Here is a 26,451-nt window from a genome sequence, read left to right on the forward strand (position 1 = left end):
TGTCTGTCAGGCGGCCTTGGCTGCCCTGGTCGCTTCTTCATTCCCTTTCACTCTTGTCTTTATTTCTCACTCACACTAGGTTCCCTCAGAAGTATCTCGCTCTTACACTTTCTCACGTACTGTCTCATGCTGCTCTCACTATTTACGGTGTGTACAGCTCCGTTGCGTTCTGCCCCAGGACCTTTCCGAGGAGCGATCACTCCATTCACTCGGTCAAGGCGGCTGGGTGAGTGGTCCCCAATTCCCCCCGATTTTTAAACAGTCTCAGTAACATCTACCAGATTACAAACACATTGACTCACGCAGGTGACTAACCCACTTTTATCTCGTCATTGTGGGATCTGAGTGCGCTTGAGGCAGCATTTATCCTGGTAAGCTCTATTGAGTTGCTGGCTTTTTTTCTGCGCTTACAAGCAGAAACACAATGCGGTGACATATGCAATGAGTTTAAGAGCTATTTAAATAGACCACTTTCAACCGTGGCAAGCTACTCACCAGCCTACAGTACAGCATGTCCCCCTGAAATTAAATCAGACGAGGAATGAAGTTTGTTGTTGCACACAAGGCACCAAAATCCTTTCAAATGTGCGTTGCCCTGTTTCCTCTAGAACAAAGTCCTGCAGCTAATTCAAAGAGACCGAAGCAATTAGTCAGCTCATAATGGGACTGTTGATGTCAGCTGTAAAAATTGAGAGCATTAAGTCCAGCCTCCTGCAAACAATGTCTTGAGTTAAAAATTGCGGTAGTTCTATTTCAATAAAAGAGATAAATCTCAGACCTGAAACTAATCCCAGTGTGCGTTTGCCGGCTGAGGGTGAGATAATAGAGCGAATAACACTCCGGGGAAACCTGTGTTTGAAAGACGGAACTATGACTGAAGTGCAGATGAACATGTGATGTGATGCGAGTGGTGGCTGCGGGGGACATTCCAACAGCACCAATGTGTATTGTTGAAGACAATGACAGTAGCATATGGTTGGCTGGTATTTGGCCGGTTTTCACATTGCCTGTAGCTGCATGCTGCTGTAGGCCTCATCTAAAACTCCCGCCGAGATGAAGTCAACTCAAGTGTGAGCACTCTGCAGACCAGGAGGTCCAGATGTCATCCACCTGCAATGCTGCGATGAGCTGCAGGAAGTGGACACTTTGATCACTTGACAGCTTTGCATATCATCAGTCTTAGCATTTGGCGACATTTCACAGAGAGATGCGATTATCCAGCCTGACCTCTTACGCAATTAGCCCCCACACCACAGTGGCATTTAATGACTACATGTATGCGCAGATCTGCAAAAGTCAAGAAAAGAAGAGGGAACAAAATAATTGACTCTTCACTCAGTCGGGAGTCGCATTCTTGCAACCTTGACATTCGAAAATCATTTTTTTGCCTTGTAGACATTCAATTGCTCTCAATTTACATGTGCAAATTGCCACTAAACCATCATACAAGCAATGGATACACACATTTCCCCTGCAGTGAATCACTGCTTGAGGCAAAATTGTTGTTTTTGATTTGCCGCAGCGCTGTCGTACCTAAACGGTCTGAGCCCCTTTAACCGCCGGTCCTGATTCCTTTTTAATGTTTCAGTTAATGAAAAAGCATTTTCATCTAACCTGTGACACGGTGAGTCCTGTGCGTCTGTCGGCTATGCTGGCGTGAAAAGCATTCATGAGGGCGAGTCTAATTCCTGTCCTTTTTATCACCAATGTTCAAAGAAAATAGGGGCGTTTGATGGCGGTTCCTCAGGACTGGCATCTGTCACCAGGCACCCACACAGCACTGAGCAGGTCGCTTTGAGTCCTCATTTTTCTTTTATACATTTCATCCACACCCTGCTCCACTTTGTCCCGAGGAAGATGGCTTTTGAATTTCACAGACAGTCGCAACTCTGCTTGGAGCATAAATGTTTATTAGGCGCACAAACGCACGCGCGCACGCACGCACAAGCCAATGTGGAGGAAGAAAGATTAGTTTTCACTTCAGCTAAAACATGAAGTGATTTGCTTTGGCCACAGGGAACTGATTTAAATGGCTGCGAATTTCTTGGATGTGTGTGTGTGTGTGTGTGTGTGTGTGTGTGTGTGTGAACAACAGTATCAGAATATTAATCAGTTGTATTTGAGACATGAATTATCTCACGATGTTTGAGTCTGTACATGTGACTTGTGGCATCTTTAGACTTGTTGTTGACTTACTGAGGAAGACAGTAACCCTCAAGGCTGCTCTCATGTTAGTTTAGCTTCGTGCAAAGAATTGGAGAATGGTATTGGTAAAAAAAAATAAGGTTAAACTATCTCTTTGAATGAAAGCATCATTTCACATCAAAACATATGCTAAAAAGTATAACTTTGTAAAATGATTCTGCGGTCCACACTGATAACTGCTTTGTCGCCTTTTTCCTTTATATTATCTTCCAAAAGCTATGTTCCCCTCAGCCGCTCCGCAGCTTCCTCCGAACAACTCTGAAGAGCTGTACATACATAGATTCATCTGTACAGTCCCGTGTTTGCCCGTCTCCGACTCCACTTTCCCGTGCTTGCTTTTGAGCTGATGAATAAATCTTTACAGACGTATCTGGCTCTCCCCTGAGGGCTTCAAAGCCCATACATTTAGTTCCATCTCACCCCTCGTTCCTCCCCTTGCCTACAGACAAATCGACAGAGGTACAGAGGCAAGATAAAAGCGGGTTATGTAAAAAAAAAAAAAAAAACATGAAATCCCAAGCTTCCATTGCATTTAAAAGGGGTTTTGTGGAAATGCACCGCCTTTACTTTTTCGAGAGGTGTGCAGAGTCACGGGTGGAGCCCAGCGGGTGCAGCAGCAGTGGGTTGAGGCTGTCCTTTTATAAAAAGAGGCTTTGTGCGCGAGGTTCTCTTTCAGACCTGCATTTCTCACAGGCTCTTCCACAGCAAGGAACAGCCTGCACAAGGAATCTACTGCTGCAAAGGTAAACAGTGATCCTGATGCTTTACTTAGAGACAGACTGTAATCGTGCTCAAATAAAACTGCACACGTGCACATAGAACGGACTCAAGTTCATTTCTGTGCAACAGACACGGGCTGTGTACAGATCATTTCTTCTGATGCGTAAACTCAAACTTAGCGTTCCACATTGGTACCACATCTGCTGCCAACAAAAAATAAATAAATAGCTAGGACGGCTGCACGTCTCTCTGTAGATATTTCCAGCTATTCCTCATGAATAAATGACAAATACAGCAGAGTCCTCTCATCAGTGTTATTCAGCAGGGACACAATTTTCTTCTCTCCATCGAGCGCTCCCCTAATTGAAAGAGATAAGTAAAAGCCAATATGCCCACAGAGAAAATCCTGTTTAAACACAGACACTGGATAGGGAGGTATAGGTAAAGTTCTATAGCAGCACTCAGTTTGGAGATGGGAATGAGTTTCTACCCAACTTTGTTATTTCGTGATGATCTGTGACCTATCGCTTAGGGGCCGATGTGGAAACGCGGCCGACACAGCCCGGGGCCTGGCCACTCCAGTCATAGATGGTGTAATGTCTGCATTTCTCTCTCAGTGGAGAAGGCAGTGCGGATTTCTCCAAGCTGATTTTCAAGTGGTTCCATGTAGTCCATCACAAATTCACAGGGTATGCTGCGAACGAGCACCTGCTCGTCGTGCTATTTTTTAAGAAGTGTCCGAGTCACAGCAGCAAGAGCCTTTTTATTTGAGGTTGCAATCTGTCCAAAAAACCCCGGAGCAATTCTATCATTATTGTCATTATTATAATGTCTACCAAATCAATGAAAAATAATATATTTGAAAAATGAGCTGTATAGAAACATCAGAGGGAAGGACCTCGATCGCATTTCATTTTCCATTTTCCTCAGTTTGTGAGCTGGACGTCTTGAAATCACTTAATCCCACTAAACAGAAATCTGAATACATTATTGTTTTACGTGGCAGGTTGACAAACCAATATGAGTTCTCGCCCCCGAAAAAATCAAAAAACATTTGAAATCAAATTTAGGTGTCTTTCATTTGCTGCCTTGTGTGTCATCTTCACCAAAATGGAATGTTTGCCACATTGATGGCCCACAAGTGAGGGACATATCTGTGATTATAACACAGGCTGCTCCACCTCTTGTTGCCCATCAGCCCGTGAACATTATGACTGGAAGCTACTGTAACTCCACTGACTTGTTTTTCTCATGTGTGGGCATGTGGGAGAGCTCGTGAAGTGGACGTTTCCCGGGCGTTGCACCATCCTTGAGTGGAATACAATAACCAATCTCAGGAACTGCACTTGCAGAAAGAGACTGCAGTCGGAGGTTGCAGCTTCCAGTTAAAAACATGACGCGTGCAAACCAGAGCAGGCTTATTTATCTGCCATGATAATCTTCCTTATGATCCACCAACACAGCCAAGAAATGGTGGTGGTTGAAATCATAAAAACTGACTCATGGACAGATAAGAGGATCTGGGGGAGTCAGACAGGAAATCAAATCTAAAATAAATATAAAACCTTATGTAATTGAAAGCTTGTGATTCTATTTGTAGCTCTACATCTTCCTGAATAACTTAAAGCTTCACAAATCATTTTGAAAGGGAGCATGTGAAAATCCCCTCTTGCGCAAATCAGACGTTACCAGAGGACAACAAAATACTTCGCTGCTCACTCGTCTTGTTTGTTCAGGCAAACGCACAGAACGCTGGGAAACACAACAGCCTTCTTTTGATCTCCGGAGCTTATTAATTCAACCCTGCCTGTGTGTCTGGTGTTGAGCATCACTTGTTTAGCATATCCGGGCGAAAAAGAAGTGGAGCACGCTCTTTGTTTTGTCTTGTAGGAGGCTGTTTCACCCCTGATGACTAGGCATGCATCCCGGCGCTGTTCACCGTTCCCTGACAAAGACAATGAGCTTGTGACTCACTTCTTGCTCACGCCTGCAATGAGAGCTCTTCTCCAGCTGCCGCTGCCGTCTCACCTAATGCTGTTGCATGTGAACCAAGCACAGGCCAGTGATGTCAAACGTACAATACCTCAGAGTCAGCTCTGACACGCAGGGTTTAGTTCCTTCACAGGGTAATTGTGTGGAGAGACTTCGTTGGATAATCCAAGTACTGAGAAAAAAAAGAAATTGGGATTTGAATACAAATATATATATATATATGAGACATATAATGTTTGCAAGCAAGCGGGTTAAATAAGATACATTGAAACAGTTAGATAGTTATATTAGTTGGCTAAAATTAAATCAGTTGAATACCTGAGCTAAAATTGTACTGCAAAGAGTTTTAGCTGAAGGTATAAGCATATACAGTTCAAATAGCAAGCTAAAAGTTGCTTAATGTATAAATTTCAAATTTTCATTTGTTAAAGCCGTGGCTAGTCAGACAACAAAGGGCAGGAGCCGGAGGAGTTATAGATATTACGTTTCATTACTGGCAATCAACACACTAAAACGAAGCCTAATTGCTGCCGTTAGACTGCGCGGACGTGAATGTCATGTCCTGCTCTTGTTCTTGTGTGTGAGAAATGTCGCGTCGAGTGCAGCGCTGCATTTATGTCCAATAACCGTGATGGTTGCACCTCAAAGAGAAACGATCTCCCCTGCGCAAAGCTACGAGAACACCGCGACTGCCAACTTCAGAGCTCCCCCTCCGTCTGTTTCTGGCACAGACACCTACACTCCATGACTCAGTCTGTGTTTTGCTTTTTCTATTTTTTTTTAAGGACAACTCGAGCATCTCAATTACTCAGACGGTTCTCTCGGGTTGCGGAGGCTGTTTTTGGATATGAGTCTGATTATTGAGCTTCATGTTACAAATTCAAAGAGGAAAACAATGTTTGCTTTTTAGGAAGGCCACCCTTCCTTTCTGATTTATTCGTCATTACATTTGAACATGTCTTTATTTGCATTATGTACATGTTGCCTTCACAGAAAATATGAAAATAAATAAATCCCAAAAAAATGCTCTTCATAAATTCGGCTTAAGGGCACGACACAAAGAAAGAACTATCACCCTGGCATCAAGGAATGAATTAAGCAAATACCTTTTGTTGCATGGATTAGTACATCAGCTCATCACAATGAGAAGGAAAAAACAACTGCATTGAGACCAACGTACTGTTGTAACATATTGAACAACACCATGTTGCCGAAGAAGCCAGATTAAAACATCAGTGTAATGATGCGCTACGAAACGCAAAGCATGTTCATCGTTATCAGCGATTAAGGTTTCTCCAAGATATGAAAGCAAAAATATCATCATCGGTACAGTGATGGTCAAGATGTGTGCATACACTGTACCTGGGATCAGTAGCTCATGAGTTACCACTGGAACATCTGTTCAGAAGGGGTTAAAGGTCAGAGGGGCCAAACATATACAGTGTAATAAACAGGTCCTCGGATGACCAGAAACTCAATGAGGTAAATCGTAGGGGTTCCCAACAAATACCCATAAAATCCATCGGCAATCAGCTTATTGTGGTTTCTATCAGACTGCCTCTAATCAAAAGACAACTGTTTGAACTGAAATTCAAACAAACACCTAAGTGTTAGCTGCAGGTTTATTCAAAGCAAAGCACAGTGGGAACTTCCCCTTGTGGCGAACATAGGCGATATTCAATCTTCATTAGCACGGAACTGACGAACATGTTTATTTTAAAACGTTCATAGGGCCGAGGATGTGTGAATGGATTGTTTTCTTCCAGGGGATGACAGGAACCAGTGACGTCAAAAGTGGCTTATTATTGAAACTAATGTGGTTGTGCTATTTTAGGGCTATGCTCCAGAGAGTACACATTCCTTCAGAAAAATCCATTACTGGGAACTAATTGTGCACCATAAATGTCAGGTATGAGGAATGCAGGACCTGTGCAGGCAAACTTACTGTATAACGTCACCTCTTGAGGCTTCACTCTTTGAACTATAGCATCTGTCTGGTGTATAATCTACAATATAGAAAAAAATAAATCAGTCACAATTTCGGTAATTAATAAGCCCTTCATACAAGCACTCTCAGTGAATTCTTGAAATCCTGTCTCAACACTTGATTACCATGAATTGTCCTCCGTTTAATAACTGAACTGAGGAATATGGGTTAAAGCATAGCACAAAATGTGAGCCCCTTCGCGTCCTGATCAATTTCAATTTAAGCTTTTTTTATGATCTGACAAAAAAGCTCTAAATCCGTTCAATCATGCATTGCAGTGTACTGCCGGCATAAGTAGACGCATGCAAAGAATAATTTATTACAGCTACATTCAGAGCTGTCAGACTGCGACACTTTGTTTATGTGTGCAGCCCTGGAGGATATGTAAGGCCGCCTTTTAATGCCACCATCTACCTGATTTACAGTGCAACTTCCACGCCCATTGTGAGCGGCTGATGCTTCATTTCATTCCACGTTACCAGATGCAGCGTTTTTTGGGAGACACTGGACTCCATTTGCCACTGAATTTCTGACCATCTGGCCACCTCGACATCGGGGATTTACTTCAGCGGCCGTAAAAATGAACATTCTTTAAAAATGAGAGTAATCAAGGCGACAAACAAATGACAAACGTAAAAACAAAGCACATGTATGTAGGCAAAACTATATCTGGCACAATCAGAGTTTGTAAGACTTCAGGGCGCATGTTTAATTGGTGGACATTGTCTCCGAGGTAAAATACGGGTCTGCGGCTCCGTTAAGTTTCTTGTAATTCATGCCGGTGCGTATTGTTCAGTAGGAAAACAGCCTCTGTCCCTGGCTGGACGTGGCCATTTTTTTTTTTCATCCCCTCACACTTTTATTCTTCATAGATGGAACTATTTTCAGTAGTTCTGTATTTTTTTTTCTCTCTCAAACAATGAAAGCCCTCCTTTGTCATGATTTAAGAAACTGTGCATGAAGTTGTTTTTTTTTATTATTATCTTCCACTGTGAGGCAGTCAGCACAGAGACAAATGGAGTCCCAGTCTTTGGAGTGGATGAGGGCCGAGCATGGTCTATTCAAGACAGTCCTTGGTGGCAAACTCAGACGACAGGCTACAGGACTCCACAGACGGGCTCCAGTTTTAACAGCAGCGCAAATAACAATAACATGGAGTTGCTTGAAGACTGATTTTGTATTTATAACCATCTGCGAACTCTGCTGTTTAATAATTACTTAAGTTGCAGGAGTCATCGTCTCAACGTTTCTGTCCGAGTCTTAGAAGTTCAAAACCAGCCAAAACCTGATGAAGCCGACTTAAGTCGATGGGATGGAAACTGGGCTCCAACAGGGATTACTTCCATTACTCAAACCCTATTTTAACAACAACAATAAAAATGTTGACTATCCCCAATTCCCCCTCTTCTTACCCTCCATCTTGACCTCTCTCCAGTCACTGTGGCTAATCTTGGCTGACGGAACGCCTGTAGGGAGAGAAGGCTGGAAAGAAAGGAAGGTGGAGGGGAAAAAAAAACTGTACATCCCCCAAAAAACTTTCCTCAAAGTCTGCAGGAGCAGTGCAGTTCCCCAGAGGGCGTTGTTCTCTTCCTGGGCTCCCCGGAGGTGTGTGGGGGGAAGTTGCAGCTGCTATATGTGTCCCGGTTTAGAAAGGTAGGCAATGAGGGCTACCACCACCCCCACATACACACCAGTGCCTATAGTGATGGAGAGGGCAGCGAGGAACAAAGCCCGTCGGGAGGCGATGTTGGCCAGGGGGAAGTCACCTTTGTTCACCGCTTTGGTGGTCTGGAACAGAGAAATTGTAGGAAAAACAGAACGTCAGATTCAGTGTGGAGCAAGAGAACGACCCATTCTTCAAAAGAACCATAATTGCAGGAGCTGCTTATTATTTCTGTGTGGCGGTGGGCAGAGAAAAAAATAAACAAGGGAATTGAACTGGAGGATGGGCCCGTTGACCGAGTAGTTCAGCGTAAGCCAGGAGAGCCCATCATGCATGGCAGCGCCGTAAAATGGCAATTAGTGTGAAAATGTCAAGGACTGTACGTTATGATCATCACAGCTGCTCGCGCCGAATCATAAACGACACACGAGCCGAGCACATTCATCACAATTTGTCATAAAATAAAATACTAAAAAATGTCATAAATCCAAGAAAAGAAAACTACACAAAGGGAATTGTTAAAGGCAAGAAAAAAAGCTGGGAATAGGAGGTACATTTTGACAGTAGTTCTATGTTTTTTTTTTCAGTTTGACATGCTTTCACGCAAAAATGGGCTGAAGACGAGGTTATTTGTGCATCTACATGGCCTTATTGCATGCAAGATTTTTTTATTCTTCTTTCTTCCAGGCAACGAGACCATCATCTTGACCCAGTCACCATGTATTAAAGGTGGTCGTGCATTGCGCAGCCCACTGCAGGCACATATAGATCCTCTCTCTGGTGTCGTGTTCAACCTTCTTCTTATATAACAACTTGGTTTGACTACTAGTGTGAGTAAGTGACCAGCATGAAACAACTGGAATCTTTCTCGTTAAACAGCAGCCTGTAGAAGAATAATTAGACTTTATATATATATAGATATATATATCTATATATATATATACACAAAAACACTTAGTCTTGAAGCTTTAAGTAATAATTGATTTGCCCTCTGACACAAGTGTATGAGATGTACTGATATTACAATTGTGTTGTCTCTACAGAGGCTTCAATATTCAACACTAAACACTTTCTGTTGTGTTTAATAGTGCATGCTTTCTGAACTAAAAATCTCACCCAATCCACAATTGGATCGGGCTCGCCAACAACACCAGAGTCACCGTGTTTTCCTCTTTATGTTAGTGGCCCTTTGCCCAGACATCTCTCTCCTCCGGTGACTCTCAAGTGGTCCGTGCTTCAAAAAGGCCCCAAGGGCAACGGCTGCACAAGCTTTTCACAACAGCAGAATCAATCAGTACGAAAAAATAGCAACTACTGATAAAAAACAAAGTACTAGTAATCCTCATTCAGTATTTTGGTACATTTTGTGATATTTAATTGATAGCTAATGTCATTTTCTGCCACCAGAGGTCTTGGGGACATCATGAAGTAGTGTGGGATCATGGGAGTTGCCTTTGGAACCATTATTGCAGCTTCCCTTGGTTAGGATTCTTTCAGTGTCAATAATTCGGGAGGGTTTAACCGGTAGCAGAATTATCTGCAGAGGACTCTTCCTCGCTAGAGCAAACAGACCATCTGATTAAAACCAGTAAAAACGATGAACAAAGCAGTTTCACTGTTTCTCTGACGCCATCTCGGAGCCGCCACTAACTTTTGCTCAGATTTTCTCTCTCTGATTACTTCCAAGAGATTCAGACATCCAATGACTAAAATCCTGCATGAAGCAGAATATATATATATAAAAACAAGATCATAAAAGGTAAAACTCGACTGCCTGGGGGTATGACTCCATTGGCAGGCCACCAAATGAAACAGACCATTAATTGGACTGAAATTGCGTATTTCTCTAGGTTTGAAAATTGCTGGAAACATTTGAGATTGAATAAGAAGTACAAAAGAATATGTAAAATAGGTCGTTGTTTCTATACATTATTAATTATCATGTAATCAAGTGTAATTAAAAAGGCTGATACTTAGGTCAACAAATTAAAGCTGCATGAATCTGTTTTTATTGCATATCCAGCTGACATGAAGCGATATACGGATCCATTTGGACTCTTGTCTTAATATTTGACAATATCAAATATTACTTAAATATGAACTATTAATAACAAAGGATTCAACATGTTTGTTAGAACTCAAGGATACATACATATGTGTTTTGATGATTCACACTGAAAGTAAAGAGAATTTGTTGTTCACATGAAAACTACTTCAATTGTAGGTTTTCAAGAGGTTATATTCAGATTGAATAATGAACCTTCGATCATTTTAATGAAGGTTTTCTGTAGCCATCATTTATTTTTGAATCAATATGTTGTTGCTCTTCTCAAGAATATGGCATAATGGTTTGTGCCAGGACAGGGCAACGGCATTAATGCTTTTAAATAAATAAATGAAAAAATGAAATGACATTTTGTGCCACACATATTGCACAATATACAAACTCAATAATGACTGAAAAGGCAGGAAGGCGCGACTCTGCTGATATGCAACTTGCCTGCTAGATAGCTTGCAGTTTGGGACCAAATACTTTTTGTATGCTCAGTGGGATTGTACCTTTTTCAAATGGTGAAGGTTTGTTGTGTTTCCTGTCTTCCTCAGCACAGGCTTCCTGCATATTCTGCAACAGTATTGACCTGTTGTTTATCCATCATCATGACCTCTTTTTGCAACACTTTCCTTGTTTTGTGTGGACGTCAGCCCTGTAAGGCTATGACTTTAGAACGGACAATATTCTCAACAACAGTGATTTTTGTCACTGCGAGAGGCCCTCTTCACTTTACTGTACATGTAGTCGTATGATCAACCGATTATGTAAAAACACTGATGAGAGCAGTTTTAAATAATTTGCTGCTGGAGTTTAATCTTAAACGTGGCCTGGGGACTTTTTCTTGTCAACATACAAAATCAAATAAAAATACATTTGAATTATTTTAAGAAATGACTAAAGCCTGGTCCATTTGAGTGAGGTTTAAAGGGGTCCTTGCTTCTTGTATAAATCCATAACATCTCGATAACTGAAATACATTCGTAGCTTATGAATACAGTGATAAATAGAGGTTTGTTTTGTTTATCCTCCCCATTGTGGATGCGTTTACAAAGCTGTTGTGCTGGGTTTCCTCTAGCTATCTTAGTATTTATATGAACTTGCCAGGGGGGGAAAAAAAAGGGAGGAAAGAGTGATGCCTCTTAAGATTTGTTGCTGTCATTCACATCGGTGAATAGAGGTCGGAGGCGGAGCAGAGAGTACACACAAACGGTAGACAGTGTAACGGTGGCATTGTTTGGCTTTTCCATTTTCAATCTCCATCCTCTAAACGAATCTCTGATCTGTATTATTCCAAATGTCGTTAATCTATTCAGATTCCCTGGTCAATGGTTCACCATTCTGCTAAATCCCAGTCCTAATTTGTTGTGCCTATAACAAAATGCATCGCTCAGACTATTGTTCCGAATGGATGGCAGCGCGGTTTGAAAAGCGTTGGCTGCGTGTGTTTGAAAGGACATCGGTCATTTGCGGAATCCATTCTAATAATGATGGAGCTAATGTGTAATGTGCGAGATAGATAAGGAGGGAGACACATTTGACACCAGGGTCAGTTCCTGCAATTTTTAAACCAGGGTCATCTCATATAAACCATGTCCTTTTAATTTTGTAATTGAGTCCAGCTGCAAACAAACAATGTGATGTTTCTTATTCACATCTGAGGTTGAGAGGGATTGTGACTGCTGGTTAGATGCAGTGTCTGCAGTGATGTGGAGTTCGCAAGACTATTGGCAAATCCTTGTTTTGACCTTCAACTTTGCCCGCAAACTCTTGTTTTGTGGTTAAAAGTAGCTCAAAAGAGTTTTCTTCCCAGGATGCCTGACCCCACTCATCATGGCAGAGTGCCAAGCTCAGAAATCTTGAGGGAATTTGGAATAAAGCCACTTCCTCTCCTTTTCGGCAGGTTCAGGCAGGTTCAGGCACTTGTGGGTCTGTGTCTCCTTTCTGTATAGGTGGGCTTTGTTTGGCAGACTGAGGGGAGAGCCCGAGATCTACAAAACACACAGAGACTTAAACACAGAAAATTGACATTCCCTCGAAAACCTAGACGATCTTATCCTGGTGACACTGGGATTCTGACCCAGATAAAAGCTTCATTAAATTAAATTAATTGGTTTGAACATTCTACTGTTACATGTAAAGGCTGATAAATTTCTGATAAATAAATGAGTTATTAGTTGTTAAACCAGCCATATATGGACATTTATTTTGGAATTTGAGTGTTGTTGTTTTTTTACATTCCAGTCTTGTGTCAAGACTTTTACCAAGATAGCATTTTTTCATCTTAACAATACTGCTAAAATGTGACCTGTGATACTGAAACCAGAATCTAAAAAACGCCTTGTTAATTGTTATGCCTTTTTCTCTGGTTCATAATGCTGCAGCCAGACTCGCCCCCCCCCCCCCCCCCCCCCCCCGGCATCTTTTCAATGGTTACCAGTGCAAGCTAAAGTCGATTTCAAGGTTTCTTTTCCTTCTAAGAAATTTAGACCAGCACCAGCTTTTTAAAACCTGGAACTGATTTTAATGTTGTGGCAGATCAGGGTATTTTTTTTTTTTTACAAGGTCAAGCCAAGAAGCAATGGGGAAAGGTATTAAAACAAGTTTTAAATCACAATACTGATGTTCATAATTAACTCTTTCGGGCAGTACTGTACATCTGTACATGTCAATGTGAGGATTTTTCCTTGAATCCCCTTGAGGGGAAAATGGTTAGAAGGATCAGTCTTATCTCCACAACCTTGACAAAATGACTGAAATGGGGTGTCATAAGAAAAACCAGATAACATCTCGTGCTTAGCTGCATGGAGACTCCTACTGCAATGCGCTCTCGGAAGTCAGCACACTTAACAGGTTTTTATTCCAAATACATAACACACGCAGCCCAAAATCGCTCTCTTTCTCCCCCTCTCTCGCTCTGCGTCGGTCTCGCGACTTCCCTCACGCAGACACGCGCAAATGCAAATACAGAAACTGTTCCATTCATGCTGCTCATTCATTTTCACCCATCCTTGTATGCCATAGGATAACTTCAGAGGAGGCTCATTTGCATAATCGGGACAGGAATCGCTGCTGCTTGTCATCTCTGCATGCACTTTCCAGCGCAGATGTCTCAGAGCCGAGAGAAACATTTATCAGCATCTCCAAACAAAACACTAACCCTATTAGCGGCGGTAATTGAAACTCAATTCCGCTTCCCAATCAAATGCTCTAAGCTAATTTTCACCAGTTATTCATGGTATTCTAGTCATTATCGCGTGTGGGTGGGTGTGTGTGTGGCTCATGCAGCATCCTAAACCGCGGCACCATTCGCCACAACGACATCGCACGGTATTCAAGTTGTAGTCTTTGGCAAATAGGACACAGGGCTTTTAAAACGGTACAGGAATGCATGTGTGCATATTGCGTGCATGTTCATAAATGTGATGTCTTCACTTTACTCCTGAAGCCATTCAGCAGCTCTCTCTGTCCACTACAACTGACCTTCCACTGGAACAAAAAGACTATTGATCTGCTGTGCCCATAGTCTATTACACTTGCTTACCTGTTTGTTTGTAAATGTCCTCGGAGTAAGTGGTGAAGCTGATGCGCAATCATTTCAGAAATATTCTTCTTACCTCATCCAGCTGCCCTTGTCAAATCCTATGATGCATCTGCTTACTATGCCCAACACAGTCAGAGAGCAGGGACTACAAAGACAGTGGAGTCGAGAAGCGTTTGAAGCAACAAGTCCTCTGACCTAGAGATCCATATAGGTTGCATGTAGATGCCCTCAGATAGAAACCACAAGGTATTTTTGAAATAGTCCCACTTTGAAAACCCAACCCACTGTAGGGCCATCGTTGTGCAACGGTCATGGATAAAAAACAACAACGCAGAGATCGGTTTCAAAAATTCAACAGTGTTCTCCTGCTGTCACATCCTGCCGTTTATTAAGTACTTACAAGCAGCAGAGTTGGAACAACTGCACACAAGCATCTGAGTTGAAATTCTGAGCCGTCATCACAGGCAATTACATCCGAACAAAATCCAATGTTAACACCAAACTAATCTGTGCAGGAAATTTAAAATGAGCAATGCACTTGCTCGTTTTTATCACTTGTTAATGTGCCGCTATGAATACTAAACACAGTGAAAAGCATCATGGGGTGCTGCAATACAATTTTTTTTTATATTGTAATGAAAATGTCATTTACAACATTTACAACATACAAAACTCCAAAAGTGTATGATCTGGAGCTACCCTCCCAAGCGATATTCCCACCAAATTTTATGTAAATCTGTCCTTAAGTTTTTTGAGTTTATGTCAAAAAGTATTACTCATTTAGAAGTTCACAGGTAGAATTATGATATTTCTAAAGGTAGCTTTTATTTAGGGCTAGTTCCTGTTAGAGACATGTACTTAATAAGGTAAAACAAGTGACAAAGAGTCATATTTTGACTTTAACCAACATGTTGTCCAGCTAGATAGTTTACATTTGTCTCTGAGGACAGACATTGCTGAGACATAGTCTATCAAATTCCAGCCGGTGGTCGGCTGAAAACGTACAATATTGCATGTGAGCTCCTCCCGAATTAATTCATTTAGTCGGGGGGGACGGGGACGGGGGACGGGGACGGGGGGGTCTTCATTTTCACAATTGAATGAAATGAAGACCAGTGAAGTGGTTTATTGAGCCATAAAATGAAGCGATCCCTGACTCCCACCGTATCTTTTCCTGACAGCTCGTCTGGACGTCACCTTCTAACAGCACCTTCCCTAAACACAGCCATCACTTCCCCATAATTACCCAGGAAGAATCAAATTAGCTTCTGACAAGATAATTCACTGACTGCCTTCATCTGCCTTGGACTACTCGTGCCCGCAGATAGGACAGCTGAATGCTCAAGCTTTTGATAAGATAGTCAAAGGCAGAGCAATTCACTGAAAAGATTCTTTGTCTCAAGCGTGTGTGACTACAAAGTGTGTGTTCACATGTGGTTTTAAACATACACTATACTGTGTGTTTCTTTGCGGGTGTGTGTGTGTGTGTGTGTGTGTGTGTGTGTGTGTGTGTGTGTGTGTCTGTGTGTCTTTACACCTGGCCTTTTATCCTTTTTCATATTGATTATAGTCAGAATTGATTAGCAGCAAGTGAAGTGGCGATCACTTTGCTCTTTGTCTGACTGACAGACCATCATCAAGAGTTGTTCCCTGGACAATTGAAAAGGGAAAGAAAAGTCTAGTTGGAATCCATTAGACAGCTTTTAAGTGCAGTTGCAGGCGAAGAACATATTGGCAAAAGCTTCAGAATTAACGGTGTTCTCTTGTCAGCTCCACAGATCACATGGACTGCTCTCTGTGGAAATAACTTCTGCCTCTACAGTTTGGCACACGTGAAACATTACTTGATTGGTTTGAGGTGGGTGTAAAGATTAACTTGGAAACGGTCAACATGTATGAACCAGCGCATGATGTCACTTTTCAGATCACCAACACGTGAAATACCAATACATGTAAACATGATGTGGCTTAAACTTTAGCAGCATCAATAATACAACACTGTATCTATGGCAAGGCCATATTATTTTCACGTGCCTTGCCTTCATAAATGTAAAAGTGAAGACAATCATTCTCTTTCATTCTAATATTCCTAAACACTGTGTTTGTGCATGAAAGCGGAACGATTAATACACCTAGAAAAAATAATACAACTAAGAAAATCTGAAATTAAATTATCTTAGTGTGTTTTCATGCATTTCCTATCTCACATTATGCTTTCTAATCTGCAGTTCAAACGGGGCTGCTCAAAGTGCCTGAGAGCTCATCGCCTTGAATACATCGCCACACCTGTAATGGGGTCATGACCAATCCCCTTGAAATCCCCACTAGTTCAAAGGCCCTCTCTCATCTTAGCATTTTAGACACCTTCTTTGTTGGAATTTACAGGCGGAGCCTTGAAGGTGATTTATGTACTCTTCCCAAAGCCTCTTTTCAGCCTGTTTACAGAACATCAAGCAGCCATTATAGATTGGCCTTGAGTTATTGATGGATACCTCGGCAAAGGGTCCTTGCGTCGGTGGTAAGCAAGTCAGCTGTCAGGCTTTTATTTTACGTGCGATAGTCCTTAATCTTCGGGTGACGAGTCATTCGCAGAGACGGGAACGTGCATGCGTGCTCATGTGCTGCGCGTGTCTGCAAATTCATGGAAAAATACGTCTGCGTGTACGTGGGTGGATGCACCTGTTTCCGTGTTCGACAAACAGTTGCTGCATGATTCACAAATGTCAGACAACAACTTTGGATACATTTGCAATATATGCGTGTGTATATATATATATATATATATATATATATATATATATATACACAAAGGCACTGTGTGTGTGTGTGTGTGTGTGTGTGTGTGTGTGTGTGGCTTTACCCCCTGCGAGAAGTAAAAGGCTGCGATCCCCAGGGGCCAGAAACAGCAGAGCATGGAGAAGATGGCCAGGCCCAGGTGATCTCGTGGAGGGACGACAATGAAGTTGTCCTCGCTCTCGCTGTCGCTGGAGCAGTCCGTCTGCACAGAGCAACAGCACATCAGGTCACAGCACATTCAAATGAAAAGTCTTATGGTTCATGTGTGGTGATGTTGCAGTTGACAACAGGTGGGTGGAGTCAAGAATGACATTCTTTAATCAAAATATGAAAAGTTTGGATTTTTTGTATTTCAATTCAAGGCTAAAAGGATGTCCGGGCGAATCACAGACTGTCATGGAGGAAGAAGAGCTGCACATTCAACTGAACTGCGACAAATCGAGGAAATGTTTTGGTTCCCTTAGCTACTGACAGTGTCTTTGTGCTGTCAGTAGTTACTGCACATTACACTGGGCTTAATTGTCAATTCTGAGCATCATTAAATTGTTCAACTGTTAATACTGTTAGTGTTACTGGAGACGGTTGAGTAAAAAAGTACACACTGTAGCTTTAAGGAAGACCAGAAACTATCTCTACCATACTGAATTGAATTGCACCATATTTTGAATCACATTGGTGATGTGTTGAATCGCACTGCCTCGCAGTAGGGGTGAATCATATTGTGTCGAATTAGTAGCATATATCCAGTACAGTATCTTTAATGCAGTGGCTCATTGACAATACACCCAGATGTGTATGATGGAGATGCAAATCCCTCATTTTAAAATGAATTGCAACACCAGGAAAGATCTGTATCCTGCATACAAGCACCTTCATCCCACATAGAGTACACTTGGCAGTTTTATTCCTCCTTGTGTCATATCCCCCATAAATATTTTCAGCCCTTTCGGCCAATCATTATCAGAGGCAAACAAATCTTGTAACCCCCTTCCCCATCTAGGCAGTACTGCGTTTTCTATAATTTTTTGGAGAGGTTTGATCATTTGTAAAAAAAGAAAAAGTTTTTCTCTGTGCAGCACAACAAGCTTTGTGCAGGTAGATGTGATTTTCATGTCGAGTGGGTGGGGTGGAGAAACTGTATTCATTGAAAGAGAAAAAGGCATTTGTGTAAAGGGAAACAAAACACAGAGGAGTTGCCGTATGCAGGATCATTTGGTTCCACGTAATGTCCCGGCTCGTATTCATGGACATTCTGTGATGGACCATTTGTTTCTCATTAGTTCTGAAATATGCAGATTTCTACAGTTTGGCATCTAAACAACAAAAGGCATTAAAAAAAAGAAGCTACGGTTGAAGGTACACTTCATTTCAGACGTGAAATAGTTATGAATCAAACCCACCTCCTCCCTAAAGCTTTATGAAACCATTTCACGCTCCACGCAACATTCCTCACACGGATATGCGACGCCTTCAGCAAAAGAGAAAAAGATGCTCACACATCTGCATACAGTCTGAGGGGTTAGAGATCCTCGGTCCTGGTCGACAGCAGAACAAATCTGTGCTCTTTACAATTTTAAACTATGTTGGCTACTTCAACCCCCAACATGCACGTACACGAACATTCATTTATAGTTGATGTTTCTTGACAATATAGGAAAGATCAGGAATAGAGATTTATATTTTCCATTGTGTCTGTAATGAAAAGAAGCCGCAGATTGAGGTCACGCTTTCTACAGGAGCAATTAAGCATCATCCTTCACACATCATCATCATGTTTGAGGGATGATCCAGTGTGAGGGTGGAACACGAAACAAACCAAAAAAAATCAAGGCTAACACTATATTGTTGTGTGAATGAATTCAACATTAACTTTAATATTTTCATCAGAGATGGGGGGGGGGGGGCACTACTCACATTTACACAAAGATAGTAATCTGACAAAAGAAATCTCTTAAGCCCTGCATGTGCCTTGTGGCTGCGGTATGCCATTGGACTTTAATTTCAAAAACACACAGATGGTTTCCTATATAAATAAGGCCTTTCAGAGTCTTCCAGCTAAGCTCATGACTCCAGTCACTCCTTTGTTTCAGGCTTGTGTAGGATGCACTGCACAAAAATAAAAAAATTATATTCCCTTTTTAAATGATAAATTATTAATACAGCTTGGGGCCTCATTTTACACCTGTATAGTACTGTAGTGAACAATTGCAATGTGACAGGAGGTGATGAAGAGCGATGAGGTTCGACTCAGGAATGGCCCAGCTTATGGTCAGAGCTGAACCCTCCAGGCCACGAGGGCGTTCCCGAGCATCCTAGATTTTATCTTGACGCATTTAAAGCAACATTTTAGAAAACACATTACTGAGGGAATTTGGATAAGCATAATCTTAATACAAAAGCACGTCTTTGTGGATGAATAATTTGAATAAACAAGGGGCACTACGGATTACTCTTTTAAAAACCTGCAACTGTGTGTGTTTTTTATTTCCACAAGAGAGAGAGAGTGCACCTCAGTTGAACCTCAAATGAATGGAGCCAGGTAGGAGTGTTGAGAATGCATTTGCTTGGAGGAGTGAAACAGTTTTCAATTAATATTAATAATGCACACGCGCTATAGCCATGTTGATTGATGGTGGGGATTAGTGGGTGTGTGGTTGAAATGTGCTGGGGCTCTTCCCACTAATGTTAGGGGAAACACTGGATTAATTTTCTCTAAAAACAGACCTCTGGAAGACAAAACAACTACATTAACGCCTAAATGAGGATGAGCGCGCAAAACCTGTCCAATTTGTCCGTGCACTCAAAGACAACACGCGCTCTCTGCTGTCAAGCCGTGCTTATAAACCTGTTGAAAGCGGCGAGCACAAGCCCCTTGTCGAGATGATCGATATGTTTTCATTCTCTTCATGATGCAGCACCGAGGCAAAAAAAAAAGGTCATAACACGTGAGCATAATGCCGCCTACGTACTGCATAATGTCATTCCGCCGTCACGGCCTTAAGCAAGCGCTATAGTGCAATCGCTGCAGAGCCAGCCCGGCTCCGCTCTGTGCCTTTGAGCCTCCTGACAATATCTCCACAGCCTTCCGGCTGTTTGGAGAAAGAAAACACACATCATCCAGGGATCCTAGCGGTTTGGTGCGGCTCCGGTTTCCCAAGGAAAGAGAGACAGAGGAGTTAGAGAGGCAGAGAGAGGCAGTCATGGAGGAGAACAGTGAAGTCGGCTCAAGCCAGTACAGACCTCCGGACAGGTGGGCATGTATAGGAGGCTGCATGCAGACCCGTCTGGCATGTGCAGACCCGTCTGGCATGTAGGGGAAGGTCATTAATTATAAACCTTTCAAAAGGTTGCAGGAGATCCAGCGCAGATGAAAACAGGCGACCGATCCATCTGCGAGGTTCTCACACATCCCATTATTAGCGTGATCATTAGTGGGAAAACAGAACTGTATTTTTCCTCAAATCTGTTTTATCCATGAGTTCAAATTAAATTCTCAGGAACTTGTGTAAATGAGTCATATGTCACAAAACTGGCCTCGGTATTTGATTTAAAGTAAACAGACATTTTTGTTTACCAGCCTAGTTGTCTTTTAATGAGCGTGGTGGTGGTGGTGGTGGTGTGTGTGTGTGTGTCTGTGTGTGTGTGTGTGTGTGTGTGTGTGTGTGTGTGTGTGTGTGTCTGCGCGCGCTCACACATGCACTGTCATTCATTTCCCACCTCTCCTGTACTTAAAAGTCCTAATGACTATGCATGCTGGTGCTGCTCGCTGCGCTCAGATATGTCATGTGGGGCGTAAATCCTGTCAACACGAGGCAACAGGCTGACAGGTAACGAAGAGCTAATGGATGGTTTCACCACTCTGCCATGACAGCACAGCCAAGAGGAGGGCTGGTGTAATTTATCAGGTGCCAAATTGCCCCGACAACATGCAGAAAAAATGCGCCCCCATCCACATTTATTTTTTACCCCCTGTGCGCCATTCTCTCAACCCTGGACATTTCTCGGTGGGCCTTTGTTCCTCTTGTGCTGATTTTATTTTTTTGTCAGGAGAATGTCTCGTACCATGACTCCTGTGTCTACCTGGGATGCTATCACAAAAATAGCATCTCAAGATGGTATGTACAAATACAAATTGGGTGTTTGTAGACATGCATTGGGATGATCATAATAATTTACACTTGGCATGGAAATAAATAAATAGAAGCACATTTTGGCAATGAAATAACCCTACACACCATCCACGTGTCTGGACTTTATTCTGGACTCATTATTATTTTTCCTTGAGGATATATCAAAATCAATCAGTGTCCTCTATTTCTGATGCTTTTAAATGCAAATCCATGGTATGCGAGCTGCCTTTTTAACTTAGGTGCGTGAAAAGGTGAATATAGCATTTCCCTTTGCCATACAATACATCCGACAACCAACAGCTTTAAGATCTTCGCAACGCAGCAGCTCACTCGAATGTATAAGAGCGGAAAATGGAAACTCAGCACCACCAACACAAATCACGAACTGAAAAAACACTGGCCACACTGAATCAAATTAAAAACACCCGCAGAAATGAAATGTTGACTTCCTGAACCGTTCCATGAAGTAAAAGCGTGCGGTTGAGGTTGTGCAAGTTAATTGCTTTACTGTGCAGCTACACAAAGGTCGAGAGAGGTGTCTGAATGCAGAAACAAAGTACTTCACAACCAAAGAGAATTCAATTACGAGACTGCAGGAGCAGAGTTTATGATGGTGGTGGGGGGCACAGGCGACGGCAGTTTCTGTCCCCAAAAAAGTCCAAAAATGACATGAGCGTGAGTAATGTCTTGAGACGCAACCCCATAAGTTAGACAATGTTATGAATATCTCTAGTGAGACAATGTTGGAATATCACTATCACTTTGTAAACAACTGTTTAACTTATCTCATTTAAGTATATTTTAACATATTGTCTAAAATGAAAACAGTCAGTCCACCGCTGTGTTCATTAACATTAGTTATGCAGGGAACTAAGGACACCGGCTTTAATATGCTGCTTGCTTTCCTTTTGCCTCAGTGAGTCAATCTATCGATCACATTTCGCTGTATTAGTGTAAAGTGAGTATTTTTGTCACAGCAATTTCATGGACGGGACAAATCAAAATTATGAAAACAAAGTGGTGTTATGTTCTAGGTATCTTGGCTGCAAGACCTTCCTTACCAACTGTGTCCCTTCCCCCAACTTCGAAATCAAAATCCTGCCCCTGCTTGCCTCAATGCAAATGAAAAGCTAGTGAGAAACTGCACGTAAAATGACTTTTTTCAACTCAGATGTAGACCAACTATGCATGGGAAATCATTCAAATGTATGCTCGATGCTATCTTAAGATCTCTAGTAGCTCCGACCGTGCCCTCCTCTGTGCACGAGAAAACACACCATTAGAAAAGGCAGCAAGCAGAAGTCACTACAATCCGTGCGTTCTTTATGGTCCCCTGTCATTTAATTGTGTTTCCACAAAAGGCATGGCGCGTTCGCTCGGTCGTCTGTCAGGACTCATCTGCAGGTCTCCTGGTCTCCGCCTCTGTTTGACACACGGCGCAGGTCACATGCTCGGCATCCTGATGTAGCATCAGTGCAACATTCGTCTGCTCTGTATCCACGCCTGGGCATATCAAGTGATGCTGCGGCAAGAGCCCGTGACCCCCGATGTAAACATGATGGCATCTTAAGGGTCTGTAATGCATCAGGCAGTGTGACAGGGGGCTACCAAAGGGCTGGTAAAAAGAAAAACTTAGCCCCGCTTCACACATCAGGGTCTGGGCTCAGCGGCCCCATCAGGTCCACCCCCACTCAGGAACCTCCGAGGGCCACTCAGTCACAGAGTGTGTGATCACAATGACAAAGGCCTCGTCATTGTTTGCAGTCCTCCCGAACATGCATGACAGTCTGTTGGAGGGGATGTGCTACCTGCAGTGAATTAATGAGCAAAATATTTGTTATTTCTTCTTCCCATTACCCCCCGGCCTCTTGTTGACAGGTGTACTATTTAGGACGGAGTAATGAGGCACGCTAGACATCCCGCTTAGTATTCACACCGTGCTCAGGTTGAAGTGCACCAGAAAAACTGTGCTGTGTATCAAAGAAATCAGTGATTCAATCTGATAAAATAATAGGAATTTCTCAATACTCATTATACAATACTCAATATATTACAAAATAAAATAAAAGAATTCAAACAAAATTGACCCAGAAGCTACAGTAGAAACATGACTGGATTCAATTTTAGAGCTGCATTCACATAATCCTGCAAATCGAAAAAGATCCAAACTCCAAAGATGCCAGCTACAGTACAAGCTTCCTACTAACACCTTCCTACATATCGAGACTGGTGCAACTCTGCCTACGATTGCTGCATTAGAGCGAAGCGCGGGGCACCTATATTTAGCAAGTAATTGATTTGCCCTTCACATCTGTTTCATTTGCAATATGAAAGCGCTGTATAACATATTCACTGCCAATGAGGTGGTGTGTCACTGAACCTGCCAGACTAATGGAGAGGGACAGAGTGGTGGAATAAGGCTGAACATCCCCGAGGTGCTGTACCAATTATATGCCGCAAAAAATTGATTGTTGTGCTTATTTTTGAACAAAAGACGAAAAAAACCATGTAAATCCGTCTAAATCCAACAGACTGATGGACAATGTCTGTCTGTGTGGAAAGCAGCTCGGATTTGTAACATGCAATCATCCCCCGAAGTGCTGCCACTGCTCAAAACTCATCGCATCCCAGAAGCATCTTTCTCATTATTTACTTTTTAATACTCTGAGCTGCCATTCAAGGCAAGGATTAAAGAAGCGCCAGTGAAGTTTGGCATGCAGCCAGACAACACTGTGCTGCTACTTTTCTTCTTCCAGGGAATTTATTCAAAAGCAAGATTGAGGGGAATCTTTAATTTCTTATTTTCTAATTGAAGGTAATAACCGTGTCTCACATTTCATTTTATTATAACTTTTCCAGTCTGGAAAACTCCATTGAAACATTGATATTGAAATTTACATTCTGACCAAATGTAAAAAACAACAACTTCCGAAACAAAATAGTGACCCTTTGTGTATCGCAGCAGATACAGGAACCTTGTGTCTCGAAATCAGGGGCTGTATCCTGCGAGGGATGGAGCCCATGAAAGTGCCTTCTTCACAGTACATGAAAGCCTGCGCGAACCTTCACTGTTAATCCCTAAAGATCTAGAGCTGATGGTGCATTCAGGTGTTTCCCTCAACTCCTCTGGAAGAGATTTCAGTCATCACCCAGAAGTGATGAAATGGCTGGCGAAGTGTGAAAAAAACATGCCGGCTTGTACGGAGAAGAGTTATTGTAGATGTTGGGAGAACATAAACTGTACAAGTATATCACAGTCTCGTCTTTTTATACCTCTACCGTTTAAACAACTATAATTATGGAACAAAAAACACATAGAGCGTAAGGAATTTGGTCAAAATAACAGTCAATATTTTTTTAAAACATGGTGTAAATTTGAAAGAATTTCATTCTTTTATTTTGGAAATGGGGTGAGATTTTAGGGGGAATGATCCGCAGTTAACGGTCCAGTCAGCTGGAATAAGCCCAGACTGTGAGACTTTTAAAGTGAGGCTATTTCCATGTTCCGCCCAGTTATGGATGACCAACTCTACCAGTGCCCTTTGGCTGCTAACTCCCTCCCTCTGGGGAGGGATGGCGAAGACAGAGGGAGGCCACTTACTGCATGTGAGACACAAGTCCTTGACCAGTGTCCCTCCTGGAAACACTGGCAGCGTGTGGTCCGCAGTTGAACAACAATCAAGCCCTGCTTGTCTGTGTTCAAGCCAAGGATGGGTGAGCGCTTTTGACCCTGCAACCATGTGTGCCTCCCTGTCTGACTTCGGAGACCGTGCCTCCGGTGGGACGTGCACAAATCTGGACGTTCCGCTGTCAGAAAACTACCTTGCACCTTTTAATGTTGATCAAATCTGACGAACTAAGCTGGGCTCCTTGAAATCGGCCCTTCGAGGGCTGCGGGAGTGAAAGGGCAACGGTGCCCTGTAAGCTTTTATCACTTCCTCAGCCCGATAACACGGGGAATATTAAGTGGAAGTAAATCATTTTAAAGCAATCAGTGTTTAGAGTATAAGGGCTTATTTATGAAAATAACCTCTCTTTAATCATGTGTCATTATTCTTAATTACCAGAGCCCCTCAAGGACAAGTATGCCTCATTTTCTGCTTACCTTGGACCCGGCCGCCTTCACTCCACAAGTGGCCGTGGGTGTGACGTGCGGTGCGATGTGTGAACACGTGCCAAGGGGAAGTGAAGGAGGGCACGTCAAATGATAATTGAAAAGCACTGAATCAGACTGATTAGCCATTTCTCCTCCACTCCACCCCAGCAAGCAAAGGGTATCAGATTGCCGGCCGACTCAGGCTGCCGCTCCTTCAGTTTTTCGTTGGACACCACATTACAGATGTGCCATTATGATGATGATGTTCTGACTCAGGAGACGCCGTGGGACGTTTAATGTGTTATTGTAATTATTACAGCGGCACTAACATGAATTCCAGCATCTTCTGAAATGTAGATGTAACTTGCACAGGGACATCATCAGGCTTTGATTAAATATGCGCGGTGCTATTTATTCTCTGTTTTTTTTTTAAACTTCGGGTGTCTTTCATGTTGTCACACCGAGAGACAGTTTCCCAAAACCATGTTGTTGTTTTTTAATGAGGAAATTTCGAGGTCCCTTAGATGTATTATTTCAAAAACTTTTGAAAAGGAAGGCAGGGAGACATTTTAAAAAAGGTGTTGTTTTTTTTAGCAGCTTTATTTTATTTTATTTTAAAAAAATAAAACATTTGTCCCTCATGCTGCACTACACAGAAACATAAATTTGGAGACTATTATGCAATTTTGGCTGGAATTCTCGACGGTGCTGCTAGTGGAAAGTCCTTGACATTTCAAATGTGACTGAATGTGAAAATGTTTCTCAGACAACAGGGGGGAAATGTTTGAGCTCGCTTCCAGATGCCTGACTGGATGAACTTGAGTCAGTCCTTGATTCAGCTGAAGACAGTTTGGGACAAGGTACTGAAAAGCAAGTGAAATGCTGGGAGTCCAATTATAGTAGGAAAACCTTATTTATCATTATTATTATCTTTTGAACTTTAATCTTTAGTAGTATTTTGACAGAATTCAGTGAACTTAAGGTTATGTCTTTGTTAACTTTTATTAGTTCAGAATCAACTCCTGTGGTAACTGTGATTCATGGTATTTAGAGACCAGAGTGAAGGACTATGTTTTTCCCGTTAAGTTTTACGGCATTTATTCAGCAATAGTCTTATATCTCTTTGACGTGTCACAATTAATCTTTTCTAGCACCACAAAGTGACAATCTCTAGAGCTCAGGCAGAAACACCAGGACCGTGAAATAAATATCTCCAGTTAGCGGAGGAGACAGCGCCTTACAGAATCCACTTGACAGACTCGCTGAAT

At 42.2% G+C, this 26,451-nt stretch overlaps 1 protein-coding gene across 11 annotated transcripts in view; it reads right to left on the reverse strand.

The window, feature by feature from the left end:
* Positions 1–5,815: 5,815 nt before the first annotated feature.
* Positions 5,816–26,451, reverse strand: part of syndig1l (synapse differentiation inducing 1-like) — a 174,840-nt gene continuing 154,204 nt past the window's right edge. For 8 of the 11 annotated variants that reach the window (XM_047328684.1, XM_047328682.1, XM_047328680.1 and 5 more), the window contains 2 exons: positions 17,022–17,159; positions 5,816–8,692 (listed from right to left, as the gene is read on the reverse strand). In XM_047328684.1, the coding sequence (XP_047184640.1) occupies positions 8,534–8,692; positions 17,022–17,159 (297 nt within the window). In that variant the 3' untranslated portion in view covers positions 5,816–8,533. The remainder of the gene's footprint in view (positions 8,693–17,021; positions 17,160–26,451) is intronic. The other 3 variants (XR_004786441.2, XR_004786439.2, XR_004786440.2) reach the window with 3 other exon arrangements.

The sequence above is a fragment of the Scophthalmus maximus genome, chromosome 18 (genome assembly GCF_022379125.1).
Source record: "Scophthalmus maximus strain ysfricsl-2021 chromosome 18, ASM2237912v1, whole genome shotgun sequence".
Lineage (NCBI taxonomy): Eukaryota > Metazoa > Chordata > Actinopteri > Pleuronectiformes > Scophthalmidae > Scophthalmus > Scophthalmus maximus.